Here is a 19,133-nt window from a genome sequence, read left to right as displayed (position 1 = left end):
CGTCTCCTCATTATGCTGGCGTCATCCTACGGGGACTCTGGATCCTCCACAACGGCTACATCGTGTGATGCTGGCGACTCAGCATCGTCATCAGACCAACCCAGTAGTACGGACTTGAAAAACTCACCAGCCGCCTCGGATTCCTCCGACTCCGCCGCACCGTCTCGTGGCGCTTTGTCTCCGGCTTGGGCCGTCTCCCTCGGCTCCACCTCGTCGGCATCCTCGATTTCCTCGGGGTCCAATTCCAACAAGTCATCTCCCAGCTACCATAAATCTGTAGCTGGGGAAACAATTGTTGCCACAACCGGCATCCTACATGAGGCGCGGAAAAGCCGCATGAAAAATAGGAGAAAGGAAAACTAATGCGCCACTCACTGCTGGAGCCGGATGCTCCACGTCATAGGGGGTGTTGCCCTCATCACCACTCCCCTTCGTCCATCTGGGCGGCGAAGATCAGGTTCACCCACCTCTTCACGTGCACCGACCTCAGCTCCTTTGTGGAGAGGCAACACGGGTCGCGTCGGCCGCCTATCTCACAGATGAGGTGTGGGCGAGGCTACAACGGCTGAATCAGACGCGCCACCATGGTGGCGAGGAGATCCACTCCCGGGAGGCCTTCCTCGTCGGCCATCTGTGTCAGCCGGGTGCAGATCTGGTCCACCTCGTCGATCGGATACGGCAAGGCAGACTGCCAGTTCAGCTTGTCAACCAAAGGCATGTCAAAGAAGTCGGGCATGTTGATGAAGTCGTGGGCCGGAACAATGTTCTTCACGTAGAAGAACCCCTTCTACCAACTCTTCACCGAGTCCTGCAGGGGGAGCTTCGGGAAGGTGGCTCTCGTGCGGTGATAGACGAGTACCTCGCTGAAGGCAGCCATCTCCTTCACGTTGGTGGTCTTGTTCACCACCGTCTGCTTCTTGAAGTAGAAGAGCCGGCACGAGAGATCGAGGCGCGGCTCGATTTCCACGAAGCCATCGCACATGGTGAAAAAAACGGCTAGCTGCAGGTAAGCGTTGGCGCTGAGATGGTGGCGTGGCAGGGCGAAGTGTGTGAGAAACCGGCGGAAGAAGGTGATCACCGGCAGCCCAAGCCCTCGGGCAAAGTGCTCGACAAACACCACCTTCTCGCCGTCTTGCAGGGACGTAGCATACTCTGCCCCCGCAATGTGCGCGGCCACGTGTTCTGCCGACGACAGCTTGCGACGATGGCGGAGGCACTCGATGTATCCCTCGTCGACATCGATGCCGTCCCAGGCGCCCCTACTCATCGTCATGCTTGGCGGCGACTCGATGTGTGGTTCAGAAAACGAAAAAGGCCGGCGGGACACTGCGGGAGTTGGCAGTGAACAGCGTCGCAACAGGCGCACGACCGGCGTTTCTCTCCCTCTCTCGGTGCGGGGGGGAGCGAGCAACGAAGAAGGCAAGGGACGGGGACAGGGCAGTGAATGGCACCCTCGGCCCCTCCTCCTGCCCATTTAAACCCCGCGTGGGGTAGTGGAGGACGGGATCTGATGCGCACGACCCACACTACCTTCGCGCCGCACGGGCGGCATTACTACATATAGGGAGCGCCAACCATCGCCCCTAATCCACAAAAAATCCATGTGCATGGGCTGAGGCCGCGATCGTGACGGCCCTGCCCCACGACCCGCTCTTGTCACGCACGTGGCTTGTTAGGGCTTGGCCGGCGGCATGCCACACGTGGTGTCCTTCCTCTTTGTGTCGAAGAGCTCGAGGAAGGCCATGTGACGGCCGGCTGCGGTCCGGGCCGCCTTCAGCTGGCACGCGGTCCGGCTGCGGCTCCGTGAGCCTGCGGACGAAGAATCCAAGCTGGCGAGGTCCACCGCTCCGAGCCGGCGGGTTTCCCGCGCTTCGGGGACTACTAATGTGGGATGACCCCGGGGTTGGCTTAAATCAAGCATTCCTTCTAGCCCACTTCGAAACACTAACACAGGACGACCTCTTCCCACGAAGGGTCGATTGCCTCTCGTCGGTTGCGCAACCGAGCCGGCTCGGGGCAAGGCCGCTCTCCCTCCGGATCGACCACGCCCCGCTAGCCGACGGGTTAGCTCTAGTCACATCGCCCGGACAAGCGTGTTAGGGGCGCATCATCAAAGGCGTGGCAACACCGTCTTGGGTACCGCTGACGTGACCGCACGTGGCTACCGTGGTGGCAGTCGTACCATTGACCCTCGCCGACTACGACCGGTCGAGACGCCACCGTGGCAGCACGCCCGCCATCCACTCCATTACCTACCCCCGCGTGGCTACAGTGCAGATGGCTACACAAGACGACGTTGCACAGTGCGGCGCACGATGTTGCGTAACAAGCACGCACCAATGACGACGACTGGCTAGCGAGCCGGGACCCTGCAGCCGGCGGGCCCCCACATGCGACAAGACTTCTCAACTGATGGCCCCCCTGGCCGTCTCGAGAGGCTGCCAGCCGGGTCCCCCCGGTACCCTTTAACATTATTATAAACCAGGGGGTTGGCATATAAAAAAACCCTCGTACCGCCCCATGCACGGGGTCGGCCGATCATTCACACACACACACGGAAGAGGTAGAAGGCTGCCCACTTCTTCTTCCTCCTCCATCGCGTAGCTCAAGGAGCACCATTGTAGCCCCATTCGGTTCATCAACCAGACTAGAAGGACTAGGGGTGTTACCTCCCACGGAGGGCCCCGTACCTGGGTACATCCTGTGTCTCGCACCGTTTGTCTCCAATCCCGTTTCCGGAGCCCGACGATGTTCTTACGGCCCCAACCACGTTCGATAAGCCACCCCATGGCATCTGTCGTGAGTGAACGACGACAAATAGCATGCACGTAATGAAATTATGCAACATAGCATGCCCATTCCAGCACCAATCTAGCTACCATGCACATGAACACTAAGCATGAACATCATAGACAACACCAGTATAGCTAACTAGCACATGAACCCTAAGCATGAACATTAAACACAACACCTATCCACCGAACTAGCATCATGAACCCAAAGCATGAACATCAAACACATGACCTATGTACCTAACTAGCATGATGAACACATTGTTGCATGCCTTTGAACACTACTATCCTGCCTATGAACACTACTAAGCATGCACATCCAACATCAAACACCTAACAAGCAAGAACACTACTATCCTGCCTATGAACAGTACCGCGTGAGTAGGGATCGAATCCAATCGATTCGATTCGACTGGAATCAAAATCGAATCGAGTTGAATTGAATACAATGCATGATAATGATGAAAACCCCAATGTGCACATCTACGAGCAGAGAGGAGATTTTGTTCTTACCGGAGTGGGTCAAGCGTACGCCGGTCGAGGAGATAACCCCGATAGGAAGGAGATGCCCGGTGAAGGGGAGAAGGGGACGCTAATGCCGACGACCGCCTACATTGGCCTGGTGCTTGTAGCTATGTGCGCGGTCGAGGAGGAGGACGCCAGCGTCCATGGAACAAACCCTCTGATGGGGTAAAGAAAACCCACCAATAGGGGTTCCGACCAGCGGTGCGGTGGCCGCCCCCTCCGATGGTGCCACCAAACCCATAACCACGAGGTTCAGATACGGAGCGGAGCCAGAGTGACCGAAAACGCATTGGCTGGACATGGCGGCCTGGTGCAAAGCGAAGACGGCGCCCATAGAGACCGCATCAGGTCCATCCCGGTGTTCGCCAAGTTGGCAACCCACCGCTCGTGGATGGGGTTCTGGCCGACGGTGATGTGGGTCAGCGGACATGCGACGGTGGCGACTCATCAGAGGAGGGGAGAGCAACGAGCAGTGAGGAGAGTGAGAGGGAATGGCTTGAATGGAGGACTGGGTGGTGACACGAGAGGGAGACGGAGTTATGAGACGTCCCCTCCATCTCATACGCTCCCTGTCGTGGGAACGATCCTCATAATGGATAATAAGGGTACGAATGACGGGCAGAGCCTAGCTACGGCGCAAGTGTCACTCATATTTAGCGAGTTCGGGCCCCTCTCGGAGGAGGTAAAGACCCCATGTCTCATGCCCCAGGGGCTTGTGTTTTCTCTCGGGGTGTCTGATTACACGGGATGTTGAACCCTTGTTCAGGAGTTCGGGGTGGCTTATATAGAGTTCGCCGGGACCCGTCGAGGGTCATTACAATGGCATTTAATGTGAGTAACTACATGCCTTACTAGAAACTACATCTTTAACTATGGCCGTTACTGGTAACGCTAGTCTTGACTGCACTTCACGTATGGTTTTAAGTCCTTTGGCCGTTGAAGCTACCATGTCGTCCACGTTTGTCTCTGTCCGAATGTTGGTGTATGGTCGACTGACTGGAAGACGTCCGAGTGACCCCATGGGCATGAGTGGACCCTGCTTATGCATCCAAATGCATTTGTAGTCCTCACACTTTATTGTTGCTGCCGTTTGAAGCCCGCTGGCTGAAAGAGGCAAGATTTAGGAAGGTTGTGGAGAAGGCCTGGAAGGAAGCTGCCCCGGAGGTTCAAAGTTATGATATGGCGGGAAGGCTTCGCTTGTCCACAAAGCTTTACATCATTGGGATAAGACAATTCTGAAAAATTCGCCCAAAAAGCTAAAACAACTTCAGAGGGAGCTTGAAAGTGTAACTTGTGATGCTCTTACTCCTGGTAATCTCGCTAAACAAAAGGATTTAGCTCATGAAGTGGACAAACTACTAGAACAAGAGGAGATGCACTGTACGCACAAGAGTAGAATTGATTGGATTCACTTTGGTAATAAAAACACTAAGTATTTCCAGAACGTATAAAGAAACTAAAAGATGACCAAGGGTTATGGACCCGAGAAGGTACTGCCTACTTGAACCCTTTGGACTTGACTATTTTGCTGGCTTATTCTGTACGGAGATTGATGAACCTGATCCGAGCTTGATTCAGAAGGTGATACCATGGGTCACTTCAGAGATGAATGCAGAATTGTTAAAGCCATTTTCTGCTGAAGAGGTTAAATAAGCACTCTTCTCGATTGGGGATTTGAAAGCGCCAGGTTCGGATGGTCTCCATGCAATAATTTTTAGGAAATGTTGGCATATACTTGGGGACGTTCTAACTGCAGAAGTCCTTGCTGCAATAAATGATAAATTGATCCCAGAGGGTTGGAATGATACAGTTATTGTCCTTATCCCAAAGGTGGATGATCCAGAGAGAATTACCCAATACAGGCCTATTAGTTTGTGTAATGTTTTGTATAAAGTGATTTCTAAGATGATTGCTTTCAGGCTTAAAACCTTCCTTGATGATATTATTTCACCAGTTCAGAGTGCTTTTGTTCTTGGTAGGTTGATAACGGATAATATTCTTTTGGCTTATGAGAGCCTACACACCATAAAGAATAAGAAGGGTAAGGTTGGTTATTGTGCGGTAAAGTTAGATATGCATAAGGCTTCTGACCGTGTGGAGTGGAAGTTTTTGGAGAAAATGATGGTTCAACTCGGTTTTCATCAGAATTTTATTGATTTGCTAATGGCATGTGTAACGTCAGTAAAATATAAAGTATGGTTTAATGATCAAGAGACTGAAGGGTTTTCCCCTACTAGGGGACTCCGTCAGGGGGACCCTCTTTCTCCATATCTGTTCTTGATTTGTGCAAGAGGTTTGTCGAGTTATTTGGCTCAAAAAGAGGAGGTTCGTGTCATTGAAGGAGTACGGGCGTGCAGAAATACGCCATCGGTTTCACGGTTTCACATTACTATTTGCCGATGATTCCCTTATCCTTATGAAAGCAGACTTAGTTAATGCAACCTCATTGAGACGGGTGCTTGATGAATATTGTGCCAGTTCGGGAAAAATGATAAGTGAAGGGAAAAGTAACATTTTCTTCAGACCTAATGTTGAAGTGGAAGTGAAAGCTCAGGTCTGCGCAGAACTGAACATCTTGACTGAAGCCATCTCTGATAGATATCTTGGGCTCCCCTCCATGATTGGACTCAAAAAAGTGAAAGTTTGGAATATTTAGTGGAAAGAATCATCAACCGATTGAAAGGATGGAAATAGAAGTTGCTGTCCATGGGAGGAAAAGAAATACTTTTGAAAGCCATAATATAGTCAATTCTTGTTTTTGCTATGGCTGTTTTCAAAATCCCCCAAAAAGTTTGTAAAGAAATAACTGACGCAGTGGCAAGTTTTTGGTGGGGAGACACCGAGGAACACAAAAGGATGCATTGGTTTGCATGGTGGCGCTTGCCAAAGAAGAAAGGGGGTATGGGATTTAGGGATCTCCACGCTTTTAATCTTGCGATGCTAGCAAAACAAAGTTGGAGGCTGATTACACATCCAGAAACCTTGTGTGCAAGGGTTCTTCGGGCAAAATTATACCCAAATGGGAATTTACTAAGTGCCAGGCTAAAGAAGGGATCCTCCTTTGCTTGGTAGAGTATTGTCTCAGGAATACAAACTTTCAAGGGAGACCATATTTGGCGGGTTGGAAAGGGATCACACATTAATATCTGGAATGATTGTTGGGTACCGGGAAGCCCTACAAGGAGATTATAACGAGAAGGGGCAACATCCTACTTGATAAAGTGGAGGATCTGATTGACCCTGTGACCGGAACATGGGATGAAAGTTTGATCAGGAACCTTTTCCTTGTGATTGATGCGGAAAGAATACTAAGAATTCCCCTGTCTGAACATCTCATGGAGGACTTTGTAGCCTGGAATGCCACAAGGTCCTACTCTTTCACAGCCCGCTGTGCATATTATGTCGAGTGGGAGCATCAATTCGGGCCTAGGTTTAGGAGGGAAGCACCGGAAGGTTCAATGATCAACCAAGCATGGGAAAGGCTATGGAACCTGAATGCTCCAAGTAAGATCAAAAATTTTGTATGGCGAGCACTGCATGGGATTATCTCAGGAATGTGTATATTGAGAAATAGGCATATTAAAGTTCATCCGCAATGCCCTGTTTGCCGTGACGGACCAGAGGATATCAAGCACCTTATTTTCACTTGTCGATGAGGGAAACAAGTATGGATCCCTTTGGGCCTTGAAGATGTGATCAAGGAAGCACTGTGTTCTGATCGTTCAGGTTCAGTCGTTCTAGAGGAAATTCTTCGTAGTCCAGCAAGGAAATCACCAGTGCTTTGGTCCCATGGGCGTGCAGGAAACTGCTGCAGTTGGAGCTTGGTACATATGTTGGGAACGAAGGGAAGCAGTCAAGGGGGAGAAGATCAAGCCACCGCGTAGTTCCGCATTTGCAATTCAATCTACTACTGCAAACCATGCTCCAAGAATTTCAGAAATGGTTAAAGAGTGTTCTTGGCAGAGGCCACCACGAGGATCCTATAAGCTGAACATTGATGCTTGTTTCTTTGACAATGGTACTGATGCAGTGGCGGCGATGCTTGTTTCTTTGACTGCTCTCTGCTTGCCGTGTCTTAGAGAGCTTACACTTGTCCGAAGTTGTTGATGCTCGTTGCCTCCATGTTCACTCGCCTACTCTTGAAATGATACTCCAGAAATATGTACCCCGTGTTCTCGTTTCATCTGTAACTCAGCTGTACGGTACGGATCTCACGTGACCACGTTGGACGATGGAAGAAGAACAATTATATCGCTTCAATATCACAAAGGGGTGACAACTTGGGTCGCCTTGATGCTGGTCGTCACATACCATCTGAATCATAAGGTGAAACGAACAAATCTGAATTTTGGTCTCCTTTTTTCTGGGTATGTTGTGTTTGTGGTACTGCCAACTATGTCCCTGTTTACAGCCCTAGAAGTAAATGTAATTAATTCATGTGTATTTCGTCGCAGAATTCATCTTTGGAAGGAGACACGAGAGTATATAATGTGTACGGTGCGGTGTTTGTTCTCTATAACTATCCTGGTGATGCTGTGAAAGGTCTTGTAAATCTTTTGCCATCTTCTATAAAAGTATGGTACGCCATTGACGTGCTTTTAAAAAGCAAAGAGAAAAAAATGCATTGGACATCAGTAAAAGTACCCGGGACTTCAAATGGTGAGGAAATATTCAAAAACGTAAAGCAATCCTCGCAATGAGTGGATTGAGCATAGAAATCCTGGGCAAATGACCGTTTATATTCAAGGAAGAAGTATCTTTAGCGCTATTTGGAATTTATACTGGTAATGGCGATCTACATTATGTCATCATCTGTCAAACCTTTGCAGCCTCCTACGGCGGATCTCATCAACCGAGAGGTCACTGTTTCCCCCATCCTGGACATGCTGTCTCTGGGGAAAAACACGATCCTCGCGTTCACTGTTGCACATCTCACAGATATTTGCCGAAGGCGAGTTGTCATAAGTGCAGGCCGAGCATCTCCACAAGCCTCTGCCGCTCTCTCTTGCTGGGCGGCGCCCAACTCTGCCCCCCTGACGACGACCCGGTCTCAGGAGCCTCTGAGCGAATTTCACTGGCCAGCTCACAACATTTGTGATGCCTGAAATCAGAAGGGCAAGCGGGTCTGGCCCGGAGTATGATCGCTTTACCCAAAGATAGGCTAGACCAGCAAGAATCCCGCTAAGATGGCCAATGAAGGATGTCCCGGGGATGAAGGCTTGTATGAGGAGCAATTCAGCCCACGCGGCATACTTTGCTGGAATGACCATCCCATGCAGGAAAACATAATCGTCTGACCAGGCATTCAGCACAATCTTCATACCAAACAACACCCCGGAGAATCCAACGGCATATTGATCGTAATACGGAACCTCGTTGCCGAGAAGGAGCAGACCTTTGGACAAGAGCAGTGTGAAGCCCTGAGACAGGCCAAGCAAGGCAGTGACCATAGAAGCAAACTCAACACTGCCCATTGATGTTTCAAGCTGTATGCCCTTCCACAAGAGAGAAGTCATGTTGTAGAAGAAGTGGGTTTCACTCAGGTGGTAGAAAGCTGACAGGAAGAAGCGCGTCAGGTCGCCGTACTGCAACATAAAGTTCACAAATGTTATTCTCAAGATGAGAGGCGCTAAAAGGAAATCTAAAATATACTGATTACTCTGCACTACACCATTTTAGAGCACATGATGTGCACTCTGCTAGAAAATTCTGAAAGCAATAATCCTTACGAAAAGGGCAACAAATCATTGTAATAACCGGCAAAGCTTGCATTTACTAGATTAGGGGTGTAAGGGGCACCATCAGGCTGTAAATTCACGCATGCATGTCACCTAGGTCCATGAATAATACCCTACGGAAAGGGCAACAAATCATTGTGAAACCAGCAAAGTCTGCTTTTACTGGATAAATAGGGGTGTAAAGAGCACAATAAGAGAAACTCTAGCAGGGCCTTCAAAATGGTTTTAGAGTGCACTGTAAAAGTTTTTAAAGGCTCAAAGCAAGTTAGCAGACTCAAACACCCTAAAACATGGACCATTTTTCAGTGGGGCTGACCTTTTCCCCTTCTTTCCTCCCCTCCACCATAGCTCAGACCCTCACTGCACATCGTCTTCCTCAAAATTCTTCTTGGCTCAGCAGAAGGGGGTGCACCGCCGGCTCACCAGCAGTGGCAGCATGCACGCGAGGGCTTGGGCGGGACATGAAACTTCCATCCCGCCAAAAAGCACTAGGATTGCTACTAAACATGGTCGTGTGCTAACAAAGTTTGACTCATATGATTGCTAACTACATCAATCAAAGGAAATCGCCTACAAAATCATATAAAGTCATAGTTAATTAGTATGGTGATCCTAATTCACTCATACATCCAAGATAGTAGATATGCTAATCTATAATTATATGGACCCAAGTTACAAGTCTGATCCAGCTCATCGAATATGGTCGTATGCGGCACTAAATGTCTAACGGCTGTGAATATTTACTTAAAATACAAAAAGTTAACAATACTTTTCTAGTGATTTAAAATGCTGATCACAACCATTTCTACATTTTAGGGGCTAATTACAATCAGAAGAAGTATGCCGGTAAGGTACAAGTACTTGCAGAGCAAAACCACAACTAGGCCAAAGTACCAAAACAAAATAAACCAAGCAAACTGAACAAAATCAAAACTACGCTGTGCTACATAATATAAAAAAGAAAGTGAAACAAACCAAAAATAGAAAACAAAGCCAAGCAGCGCAGACTACAGATCAGGACGCGTGGAGGGCAGACCTATAATTCAGGGCCCAATTCGAGACATCAACTCAAGTTGCACTTTAGGGATATTTGATCTGGTTATATCATAAAATATCATAGTTCAAGACAGTGCGCCAGGTGACACCCTCGCCCCTCAGCCTTGATGCAAAATTATCCTGTCTCGGCTAGCCTGGTCAGTGATTAGGAACTGGCGCCACCCAACAAGTGTTTAGTGCATTTGTAAACACCAGTTAAGGTTCAAATACTCTTAAGGGTGGCATATATAGAACAAAATGCACAAAGGGTTCTTCATCTTGTCAGCATCTTCCAGTTACACCTCGGCTACTGGAGAACAGCACAATTAGCCCCTAGGCGTTTTGAAGGGGTTCATTAGAGGTCTATTCCCAGTTAAATTGTCACCACCAATCGGCTGCACGGAAGACATCGAGGTCACAAACTCCATAGTCAGTTGTCCATAGTTTTACAGGTCAGGAAGAGCGTTATACTCTACAAATTCATGGCCTTAAGGTTGCTGTATAGAAGTTCCTTTACTTTTAGGATAAGCAATGTTCAAAAAAGCGGAAAGCGTAATCCAAGCGGAAGGCCACAGCTTAGAGCAATGGACGCTTAAACGCAGCTTAACCGCACTTAAGCATTTTTTTCTTAAATTGGCTAGAATTTGACAGATTTTGAATAATATACACAGGAAAATAGGAAACATGGCACATGTGTAATTGAATAGCCATCTAAAATACAGTTCACACCATAGCGAATACACATCAAGTTCACATGGCAAGCAAAATAACAACTAAAATGCAGTTCGGTTCAAATAGTCATAGCCTAATAGAGATCATGGGGCCATAATTTTGCCAGCATATGAAGGAAATAGTTCCCAAACAGAGCTTAATAATAAGATAAATCGGATATTGTCATTATTGCGCAAGCAGACAAGCGAAAGTAGTTCAAAAACAGTCAAATTCTGGCCAAATTTAAAAAAACGCTTAATCTACCGCTTAGGGCAAAAGCAAAGCGCTTTGCCATCGCTCAGCGTCGCTTAAAAACGCTTTCTTGAACACTGGGGATAAGTATATTTTTCGTCCTCGAACTCTCGCGATAGTATAGAAATCGCCCCTCAACTCCAAAACCACTAAAACTCAGTCCCTCGACTATTTAAACCGGATACTTTTCATCCCTCGCGACGCTTAAAGTGGTTTTGGTATGACATGGACCCGGTTCTGACTAAAATCGTCCACGTGGCCTGGTTTCGACAGTAAATATGCAGCCTAATTCATCATTTACAGTCAATGTTACATCTGGTGCTGCAATTTCTCAAGTTGGAGGAAACAAAAGAGCAAAGAAAGTCCCAGCAAAACTACTGGACTAGTGTACTTGTACTCATGTTTGTGGTTATCCCTTGTGGTTATGTCAGAATTCATGTTTGTGGTTGTTGCTTCTAAGACTAATCAGTACTATTTCTCATTTACTTTGTCAAACTTTGAGAAGCAAACCCAATTTTTCATTTAAATAACATAGGTCAGATTACATGGCGGTCAAAACCAGGGCACGTGGACAGTTTTAGTCAAAACCAGGTCCACGGCATATACCAAAACCACTTTAAGTGTCATGAGGAACGAAAAATATCCGGTTTAAATAGTTGAGAGACTGAGTTTTAAAGGTTTTAGAGTTGAGGGACGATTTCTATACTATCGCGAGAGTTAGAGAACGAAAAATATACTTATCCCTTACTTTTAATTGGTCTCAGTTGGGACGGTCCTTTTACCAGTGATTTTCTAAATTATGCCTGGATATGCAATTTTGTCCTTTAAATGCTCAGGACTGCAGCTCTTCTTCACCGCATCTACCGCACCCCCACCCCAATAGCTTCCCTGTTGATCAGCTCCTCCACTACGTTCCCTTTTACGCCGGTAACCATCGCTAATAGATCCGCATCCTATTCTACACAGCATATATAATCAGCACCCGGAAGTACCCCGTTGCTGAACTTTGCAACCCTGTAGCCCTAGAACAGATAAAGAATGTTGGTTTTCGATGTGCGACACGATTTCTTCTGCCACCGCAACATAAACTCCGCCATAACCCACAGTGTGCGTACCTGGATGATGAGGTGCGGGTTGAAGGCGACGCGGGAGAGCGGCGGGAGGAACGCGTCGAGGGCGCCCGGGCGGAGGTAGACCAGCGCGTTGGCGGCGATGAGCGCCGCCGTCACGGGCGGGCGGCTGGCGCCGGCGCGGCCGTACTCGAGAATGACCTGCAGGGCCAGAAGCGGCAGCATCCCGCTCGACGGGCCGCTGCCCCAGCCGACGCCGGTGCCCCGCCGCCGACCACTGCTCATGCCCGCCCCCATCCCCTAACCGAATACTGACCGGCACCGAGGCAGGGACGGGGCGCACGCAATTCGCTGGTCCCAATTCCTTTCCTATTCTTTTTTTCTCTGGCGAGGTCGAAATCTCTAGTAGTAGTTCCTTTTGTTTCTGGATGCGTTTCTTTCTTCGGTCGCAAGCATGCCGCCAAGCTTCCAGATAACTCCAGAGCAAGTGTTTCGCCTCTTCTTGTCAATCATTTTCCGAATAGTTTTGATCAATTTAGACTTCCTATATTAAATAAATAAAGTTTTGATGGATGATTTTAGAGCATCTACAGACGGACTGGACAGATCCGACTCCTCAAACGTCAACGGCGTGTGCGCAGACATTGATCGGTCCGGTCTTAAATAATACTCCATCCGTTCCTAAATATAAATCTTTTTAGAGGTTTCATTAGAAAACTACATACGAATGTATATAGACATACTTTAGAGTGTAGATTCACTCATTTTGCTCCGTATGTAGTCTCCTGGTGAAACCTCTAAAAAGACCTATATTTAGGAACGGAGGAAGTACATTTTACAACCGAACACGCGAAGACGCAGTACGGATCGAGCCAGATCTGCTTTTCGCTCGAGTGTCCTCGTCGTCACTGACCTCCTTCCCCACCTTCGGTGGTAGTCCGGCCATTTCGTTGAACACCCGATTAGGGCGAGGTTACGGGTGTTCCTCCGTCGCCGTTTCTTCAAAATACGGGCGCGGATAGTTTCCTCTTGTGCGGCCGCCCGCGCCGCCGCATCAGCCACCTCCGTCGTTGTCATTTCCTCTGCAATACGGGCCTCGGCGGGCTTTATCCTCTCCTTCCCATGGCGTGTAGCCTGTTTTTAGTGGGACTCACAGTTTTTCGGACCGATGATGGGTAAGCAGAGATTTATCGGTCGCCGAGACCGCGATGGTCCAGTCACGTTGGTTCGACGCGATGGAGTCGCTGCGAACAGATCCTACCGTTCGACAGGCGATGTCCTCGCAGGAGCGGGCACAGTGCAATGAGGACCACCATTGCCTCCTCCAACCCGCAGGGGATGACACCCCAGTCGACGGACCCGGACTGGTCGGAGTGAGATCCGCTGCCCTCCATGCCGGAGAAGGTCGGAGATCGCTGGAGGTGAGCTTAGGTGGCGAATGCGAGCAGAGGGGAGTGGAGTGAAGTGGCTAGGGTTTGGTCCAGGGAGTGAATGGGGACGAGTATATGTGGGGTCGATGCGGGCCAGTGCGGGCCAGGCTGATGTGACGTGCGTGCCCGCGCGCCCCCATATTCGCCCCATATTTGGGCTGGATATGGGGGGTATCCGGTAAGCCCGGGCTTTTGAGGCCCGTCTGAGGCGCCCGGTTGGATCGAAATTTCGTGATCGGTTAGTGACTCGGCGGCCTGCGCGGACATTTTAGACGTATATGAGGGGTCCGGCTCTAGATGCTCTTACAGTTTATAGTTAATTCCCGTCATATTTTACGGTTTAGTATAGTTTAGTTAATTTCCATTTGAAAAAATTATCTATGATTTTAGATCCATTTTTTGGGTGAAATGTAACTTGTATTACTCATATCATTTAAGGATTGCTACCCAACTCGGTGGTACCAAAGATAAATCCTAGATACATCGAGTAGTGCAAAAGATTCGAACATTAGACGTTTCGGTGTGAATGAATGGTTCCCTTGGAGGCGCCGAAGTGTGATGACCTAAGCATTTCCTTGCTTCGGTAATTCTGATCGATTTCACTTGGAGATTTTAAAGTGAAACAAATGGGTTATAGAAGGTTGACACGTGCACTTCGGCGGGACCGGATGTCATCTTGGTATCATCAAGTTACTAGGTTTAGGTTGTGGTTGTTGTCATGGATACTTAAGTGGGTCCCGATGGAGTGGTTCGTTGGGACCAAGATAGACTTAGGGAATTTGGACATATTTGAACACGAGAACGTGGTTGAGGATTTTGGAGGCAAATCTCTAAGCACTTGAGCAACTGAGTCATCTACAAAACTGTGACAGCCCGAGACCGACGTTCCAGAAGATTCCCCTTTCTTTCCGTTTTCGTCGTGTGTCTGTGTTCTTTTGTCGCATCATCATCGCATCATCAGCATTGCATCGGCATCCCGTTGTCGTCCGTTTTCAAAAGTTGCATCCGTTAGTAGTTGCCGGTTCTCGACGTTGTCCGTTCTGAGTACAACCACACACGCACGCGTCGCGGCATCGTCAAGACCTCGTTTTTATATGTGTATAAAACTTTCTCCGATTGAGTTGTAACTTGGCGTGCGGTCTTAATTTAGTGTAGGTAGGCCGTCTGTCAAATTTCATCGCGATCGGAGCTCGTTTGTTACCCGTGCCGTTTATTATATAGTGGCACTATAGCCGGTCAATAGTTGGACGTTTCGGTATTTCAAACTCTGTCGCCGGGTTGCCCGTTTTCCCCCTCTTCTATGCCTAGCCCCTCTGCACAGTGCATCGACCCTACGCGCAGCCCAGTCCGAAAACCTCCCGGAACCCGAACCCGGCGGTCGTGACCGTTGGATCCGGATCAACCCCGTTTTGCCGCAAATCGTCTTCGGTTTGTCCATTGCACCCCCTAACCTAATCTTCTCGACCACCCGTTCTAGATCAGAGGGTCCAATGAACCTATCTCTAACCCAACTATATATATATATATATATATATATATATATATATAGCACCTAACCCTAAAATATAGGAGGGTTGTCCCATCCCTAGCCGCCACCGCCCCTCAGATTTTTGTGCCAACCAACCAGTCAACCAGCACAGGCAAGCCATGCTCGATCTAGATCGCTAGATCCCAGATCGGACGTCCTAGAGAACCTTCCACGACCTCCCGCAGCGCTCGATCCAGATTGGATCGAGGCCACTGCCCCGTGCCCGCAACCTCCATGACCGCCGTCATTCCGGCAAGCTGCCGGCAGCCGGAGCTCCGCAGGCCGGATCCGAGTCCCTTCCTTCTCCGTCTCCGTGCTCTCTTCCTTCTATTCCTTCTCTCCCTGTTCCCAATCTCTTTTTCTCATCTCTCCCTCTGCTCGTTTCTTCTGCCAGGAGAAGAACGGGAGACCGCCGCCGCCGCCGTAGATCACGACAGCTGCGCCCGACGCCTACAGCCTCGGGAACGGGCCCCCTCGTCCGGATCTGCCCGGCCCGCTGGTGAAGATCCCCGTCGGCGCCGCCCCTGCAGTCTCTGACGAGCTACCTCTCCTGCTTTTCCTCTTATCTCTCCCTCTCCTTCTTGTTGCTGCAGGGAACCATGGGAGCCCGAGGGACCTCGCCTCCACGGGTCCACCTCCCCTGCCCGGACCCGAGGCCGCCTTAGACCTGCCGGCCCTCGAACCCCCCCTCCGCTCGTGCCATCCCTGACCGGGTTCCGCACTCCAAGGTCTGTAGACGCCAGTTCTGCAGGTACGTTACCTGTTTGTGTTCGTGGGGAAGAAGGCCCGCGTTTTGCTTTGTGTTTATGGAGTTCGGGCAGCAATTTAACACTGAGCCATGCATAGCCGAGTTGGCTAGCGCTGCTCTAATCGACCAGGAGATCGTGGGTTCAAGTCCCCGTGGATTCATTTCTATTTTTTTCACGAATTTTACCCTTTGCATAGGATTAGTTTCTGCCTCGGTTCACTTAATATCGAGGCCCTGTTAGTTCTGCCATGGATTCAACGCAGGGGTCTGGGATTCGAATCCGAGTTTTACGCCATATTTGTTTCCCCTTTGCTGCACTAAGATTTTTTGTGAATTTCAGAAAAAACATCATTTTTCAAACGCCGTAGCTTTTAGACCGTGCACCGGATTAAAATGTTTTCAACATGTAAGATGCTTAGAATTTTCTGTAGTTTCACAAAAAGACCAACTCTCATGCTTAATTAGATCTGTTTAGAGTGTTGTTTGCATCGGTTTGCGTGTCATCGTGTTAAAAACGGTTTAGGTCGTGGTTAATTAACCGTAGCTCCGTTGGAGATGAGCCATATATGTAAGTGGTCCAGAACGACGAGTAGAATCACGTGAACCACTTTGTTTCGCCGTTTAACAAACATAAAATGTGATTAGGACAAATCTGGACAGAATTAAGATTTAACACGTGGGATCATTTCGGAGATGGTATATGTCGTTTCCGACCTCATTTAAAATGCCTAGCTAGGTAGATTAATTTGTGCTTCACCCTCGAGCCATGTTTAATAACATTTAATATTTTCGTGTATCTAATCGGGATAGAACTAAATAAATAAACGTGGAGTTTCATCGATATGTAACCCGGTGCATATCGAGCTTCACTTAATGTGTAGAGTTTGTGTGAGGTGAATTGCCATGCCATCCCTTGCATCATTGAACTGATCACGCATCATTGAAGGTTATGCATCATGTTGTGCATCGTGTGGCGAATATTTGTGTTGATGTTTGTTTCCGGTTTGCCCGTCTCGATAGAGTTCCGCAAGCGTGTCGGATGTGAGGACCCGTTCGACTACGTCGCTTCGTCTGCTTCACGGAGTCATTCTTCTTCCAAGCGGGATCTCAGGCAAGATGATCATTTCCCCAGATACCATTACTATCATTGCCATGCTAGTTTACCGCTTCTATCGATTATGTCTCGTTACCTACCACTTGTTAAATATCAGCCTCTCAACAATGCCATGATAACCTTCAACCTGTTCGACCTAGCAAACCACTGATTGGCTATGTTAGTGCTTGCTTACCATGTTGTTAGCGTTGCTAGTTGCAGGTGCAGATGCTTCCATGTGAAAACATGGGTTCCTTGTCATATCACCATATTTAATGCTATTTAATTTAATGCACCTATATACTTGGTAAAAGGTGGAATGCTCGGCCTTTCTAGCCTGGTGTTTTGTTCCACCTTTGTCCCCTTAGTTTCGGCTACCGGTGTTATGTTCCATAAACGAGCGCTCCTAACACGATCGGGGTTGTTATGGGGACCCCCTTGATAATTCGTTTTAGATTAAAGCTGGTCCGGCAAGGCCCAACATTGGTTCTACATTTGCCCAACATAATAACTTTGTTAATATTGAAATGCATAGGGCGTCATGAACCCGAGGACTAATTTTACATAAACAGGGGGGCCAGTGCTGATGGTGTTGGTCCCAAACGGTCTTCCTGCGGGGCCACCACGGGGTAACTCGAGGTTTGGCACCCCTAGCTAGTTCCATCCGTCGTGTCCTGAGAACGAGATACGCGGCTCCTATCGGGATCGTCGACACGCCGGGCGGCCTTGCTGGATTAGTTTTACCTTTGACGAGATATCTTGTGCATCGGGATTCCGGTGATGCTTTGGGTAATCTTAGAGTTGAGGTTTTCCATTAGGGAATCCGACGAGATCGCGAGCTTCGTGATTGAGGATTTCTATGCGGCTTGTGGTAATTTGTGATGGACTAGTTGGAGCACCCCTGCAGGGTTAAATCTTTCGGAAAGCCGTGCCCGCGGTTATGTGGCAACGTGGAAACTTTGTTTAACACTGGTTCTAGATAACTTGAAGTTAATTTAATTAAAATATGCCAACTGTGTGCGTAACCGTGACTGTCTCTTTCGTGAGTTCTTTCTCCGATCGAGGACACGGTGGGGTTATCTCTGACGTAGGTAGGTGTTCAGGATCATTCATTTGATCATCAGTAGTTCACGTTTGCTATGCGTAGATCTTCCCCCTCTTACTTCTTGTACTCGTAAGTTTAGCCACCAAATATATGCTTAGCGCTGCTGCAACCTCACCACTTAACCATACCTCACCCATTAAGCTTTGCTAGTCTTGATACCTCTGGAAATGAGATTGCTGAGTCCCCTGAGGCTCACAAATTACTACAACACCAGTTGCAGGTACAGGTAAAGGTTACTTGACGCGAGCGCGTTGATTGTGTTGGGGAACGTCGCATGGGAAACAAAAAATTTCCTACGCGCACGAAGACCTATCATGGTGATGTCCATCTACGAGAGGGGATGAGTGATCTACGTACCCTTGTAGATCGTACAGCAGAAGCGTTAGAGAACGCGGTTGATGTAGTGGAACGTCCTCACGTCCCTCGATCCGCCCCGCGAACAATCCCGCGATCAGTCCCACGATCTAGTACCGAACGGACGGCACCTCCGCGTTCAGCACACGTACAGCTCGACGATGATCTCGGCCTTCTTGATCCAGCAAGAGAGACGGAGAGGTAGAAGAGTTCTCCGGCAGCGTGACGGCGCTCCGGAGGTTGGTGATGACCTTGTCTCAGCAGGGCTCCGCCCGAGCTCCGCAGAAACGCGATCTAGAGGAAAAACCGTGGAGGTATGTAGTCGGGCAGCCGTGAGAAAGTCGTCTCAAATCAGCCCTAAAACCTCCGTATATATAGGTGGCAGGGAGGGGGGCCTTGCCTTGGGGTCCAAGGACCCCCAAGGAGTCGGCCGAGCCAAGGGGGGGAGGACTCCCCCCCCCCAAACCGAGTTGGACTTGGTTTGGTGGGAGGAGTCCCCCTTCCTTCCCACCTCCTTCCTTTTTTTTTTCTCTTTCCTCTTGATTTTTCTTCTCTTGGCGCATTGGGCACTTGTGGGCTGTCCCACCAGCCCACTAAGGGCTGGTGTGGCTCCCCCAATGCCTATGGGCTTCCCCGGGGTGGGTTGCCCCCCCCCCCCCCGGTGAACTCCCGGAACCCATTCGTCATTCCCGGTACATTCCCGGTAACTCCGAAAACCTTCCGGTAATCAAATGAGGTCATCCTATATATCA

General features: G+C 49.0%; 1 protein-coding gene across 1 annotated transcript; it reads right to left on the bottom strand.

Moving 5' to 3' along the window:
- Positions 1 to 8,022: 8,022 nt before the first annotated feature.
- LOC123442081 (rhomboid-like protein 14, mitochondrial) lies at positions 8,023 to 12,587 on the bottom strand. Its single transcript, XM_045118189.1, has 2 exons — positions 12,169 to 12,587; positions 8,023 to 8,902 (listed from the first exon to the last, which is right to left on the bottom strand). The coding sequence occupies exons 1-2, from the start codon at positions 12,418 to 12,420 to the stop codon at positions 8,126 to 8,128; spliced, it is 1,029 nt and encodes a 342-aa protein (XP_044974124.1). The 5' UTR covers positions 12,421 to 12,587; the 3' UTR covers positions 8,023 to 8,125.
- Between the last annotated feature and the right edge of the window lie 6,546 nt (positions 12,588 to 19,133).

The sequence above is a fragment of the Hordeum vulgare genome, chromosome 1H (genome assembly GCF_904849725.1).
Source record: "Hordeum vulgare subsp. vulgare chromosome 1H, MorexV3_pseudomolecules_assembly, whole genome shotgun sequence".
Lineage (NCBI taxonomy): Eukaryota > Viridiplantae > Streptophyta > Magnoliopsida > Poales > Poaceae > Hordeum > Hordeum vulgare.
Note: the sequence above shows the minus strand (reverse complement) of the source record. Positions and strands in the feature narration are given on the sequence as shown.

Bases quoted from the DNA above. Each gene is read 5' to 3' on its own strand.
- LOC123442081 (XM_045118189.1), bottom strand. From the start codon at position 12,420: ATGGGGGCGGGCATGAGCAGTGGTCGGCGGCGGGGCACCGGCGTCGGC. The intron at 8,903-12,168 runs GTACGCACACTG...TTTATGTTGCAG, and splicing joins ACCCGCACCTCATCATCCAG to TACGGCGACCTGACGCGCTT.